General features: G+C 51.4%; 1 protein-coding gene across 1 annotated transcript in view; it reads right to left on the bottom strand.

Moving 5' to 3' along the window:
- The window catches only part of LOC102420523, a gene marked incomplete at its 3' end in the record, with an annotated part of 139,640 nt that overhangs the window by 84,713 nt on the left and 51,899 nt on the right, over positions 1–3,028 (bottom strand). The window contains exon 3 of the mRNA XM_023747593.1: positions 1,532–1,591. Within this exon, the coding sequence (XP_023603361.1) occupies positions 1,532–1,591 (60 nt within the window). The remainder of the gene's footprint in view (positions 1–1,531; positions 1,592–3,028) is intronic.

Here is a 3,028-nt window from a genome sequence, read left to right as displayed (position 1 = left end):
CACAGTAGCCTCTCCGTCTGCCGGCCACACGCCTCTTCCTCAGGACCCGCCCACCCCCGGGCTCACACTGGCTGGACCCCCTCTGCCGCTGCTGCACAGCCGGGCGTCCATGAGTCCGAGGGTCCTGATGCATCGTGACTGTCCTTGTTTATTTGATGGGGGGGGGGGGTCGGACCTTAGAACAGCTCACCTGCAGACACATTCTGAGAGCTGCACCCCTGGGATCCCGCTGAGCCGGAGCAGGAGGTGGGGCAGGGGTGTGTGGAGGGGTGGGGGAGGGACTGTGAAAGCAGCAGGTGCGAACCAAGAGCTGCCTCCCTCTCGGGGAGCCTCCCTCTCGGGGAGCCTGTGGCGGGGGCACCTGAACAGTTCCTGGAGAAACTGAGAACCGAGCGCAAAGGACCTGGCAGGTGAGCGGCCCCGAAGGTGGGAGCAGGGCCCAGGGCCCAGCACCTTCCTGGCCAGCGGCCCTCCAGGCAGACAAAGGAACCACGTCCACATCTGTTTCCTATAACCGTGGGCGCGGGAGAAGCGCCTCTACACGATGCTTAGCTGACAACCCAACAGCCGCTCAGCCCCACACCTGGGCCCGAGCGCCGGGAACCCGGGAACCGCGCAGCCCGCACTCGCCACAGCCCCTCGCTGCCTCTGCACACGAGCAGACGTGTCTTCAGAGAAGAAAGTGGAATCAGTGCAAAGGAAGTCGTCATAAACTTGCCTTCTGCTCGACAGCAGCAGGGAACACTGACGCGGCTGCTTCCTCAACCAGCTGAGGGGCTGGGAGGGCTGGGGCGGGAGGGGTGGACGGACAGCCAGCCAGGAGGCTATCAGAGGGGAGGTAGCTGCCGCCACCACTGCGGCTGCAGGATCCCGTGGGGAAACGAGGAGGAATGTGAGGACGCCTGGATCCGCACCCACAAACAGGAACAAACCCACCGCGTCGAGAAACGACCTTCCCCTATGACACGGCGTTCCATTCTCCTCGTTTTCACTCAACAATACATTTTTTTTAAATATATATATGTTTATTGATTTCAGAGAGGAAGGGAGTGGGAGAGAGAGAGATAGAAACATCAATGATGAGAGAGAATCACTGATCGGCTGCCTCCTGCATGCCCCCTACTAGGGATGGAGCCCGCAACCCGGGCTTGTGCCCCTGACTGGAATTGAACCCAGGACCCTTCAGTCCGCAGACCAACGCTCTGTCCACTGAGCCAAACCAGCTAGGGCAACAATACATTTTTTAGTAAGTAAAACGAAAGAGCGCAGTTTCTGAAATGGCACTCGCAGTACAGTTCTCGAATTCATACAAAGGGAAAGAGTTTATAACAGTCGCCCCCAACTGCCCCCTCCCTGTCAGCCTTGCAGACACACATAGAGAGGAGATGTTTCTGGGAAATGCATTCTCAAGAGCAAAGGTAAAAAGGGCCACCTGTGAGCAGAAGGAATCAGCAGGTTTTAACCACAGGGACCACCTTAACACCGAGTGAAGGGAGTGAGGGGAGACACAGAAACACTGGAAATGCTGTACCTCCGAGCTCCTTCACATTCAAGACGGCGTTCTGGAAGGGCACTGCCTTTATACTAAAACCTACGATTAGAAAACAAGACATAAAACGAGAGTTAGTGACAGCGTCGTAAAGTGCACCGATGCCCCATCCCCTTTTTCAGTCAGATGAAGCTACTTTTCTTAGCTCACAGTTACACTAGAAACACAATTTCTAAGATACACCGATAATCTGCTATTACCTGCAACTGTTTTTCAAAACATAGCTGTGTGTTACAGCAAAATGCAACCCTTTTCTTCAAAATATTGTCGTATTTTTAATATATAATGTCACTTTGAAAATTTTTTTTAATTATGAGGAAGATATTTGGAAATAGAAAATACAAAGAAAATATTAAGTCTACTGGGACCTTTGCCATCGAACTAATTCCTAAAGTTTCTCTCACGTGTAACTCAGCTACCGTAGAGATTAGGGTCTAAGGGATAGCCTTCTTATATTAGAATTTCAGAGCATTTATGCTAGTGTTCTTTTATGGATGTGGTTGATGTCACACGTATATTTCTCTTAAAAGTAGAATCAATTATATACGCAAGACAATTATTTTATAATGCATATAATAAAGGATTTCTGTCATTTATATTCAGAGTGTGGCTTTAGGATTAACTACATATTTAAGACTTAGCGATCATCATTTAAGTCCATTCAGTTGTAACATATGTAACATATGTGCACATACTTACACACTGACATACACACACATAAACAAGTGTACACACGAAACATTTCTGAAAGGACCCACACGAAGCTGGATTCTGGAAAAACTGGGGTGTTTAAATTATAACCAGAACAAGATGCTTCAGTCTCACTTGAATTTCTCATCATATACAAGTCCCCCTTTTCCAATGAACAGCCCCACTAATTTTTCAAAGTTAACGGACTCCCATTTCCTGAGCACCCAATCCATTTAAGATTTCAACCGTTATTGAACACTAGAGGCCCAGTGCACAAAATTCGTGCACTCGGGGGGGGGGGGGGGGTCCCTCAGCCTGGGCTGTGCCTTCTCGCCTAAGCCACCAGTCGTACATCCTTAGTGCTGCTGCAGAGGTGGGAGAGGCTCCCGCCACTGCCGCTGCACTCGCCAGCGTGAGCCCAGCTACTCCCCCTGTGGGAGTGCACTGACCACCAGGGGGCAGCTCCTGCATTGTGTCTTCCCCCTGGTGGTCAGTGCACACCACAACAACCAGGCGTCCTGCTGTTCATTCGGCGGTCCGTGATTTGCATAATTAGCCTTTTATTAAAAAGGACTAGAGCCCGGTGCATGAAATTTGTGCAGGGGGGGGGGGGGCCCTTTCAGCCCAAACCTAAAACCCTTTCCAATTTTGGGGACCCCTCAGGGGATGTCCCAAATTCCCGGTTTAGGCCCCAAACCGGAGGTTGGAAATCCCCTCTTACAAATCCAAAAAGGCGGGGCTCCAAATGCTCCCCCTGCTGCCCGCCCGGGCCCCCCTAAATGGCCCCCC

The sequence above is a fragment of the Myotis lucifugus genome, unplaced genomic scaffold (assembly GCF_000147115.1).
Source record: "Myotis lucifugus unplaced genomic scaffold, Myoluc2.0 scaffold_922, whole genome shotgun sequence".
Lineage (NCBI taxonomy): Eukaryota > Metazoa > Chordata > Mammalia > Chiroptera > Vespertilionidae > Myotis > Myotis lucifugus.
Note: the sequence above shows the minus strand (reverse complement) of the source record. Positions and strands in the feature narration are given on the sequence as shown.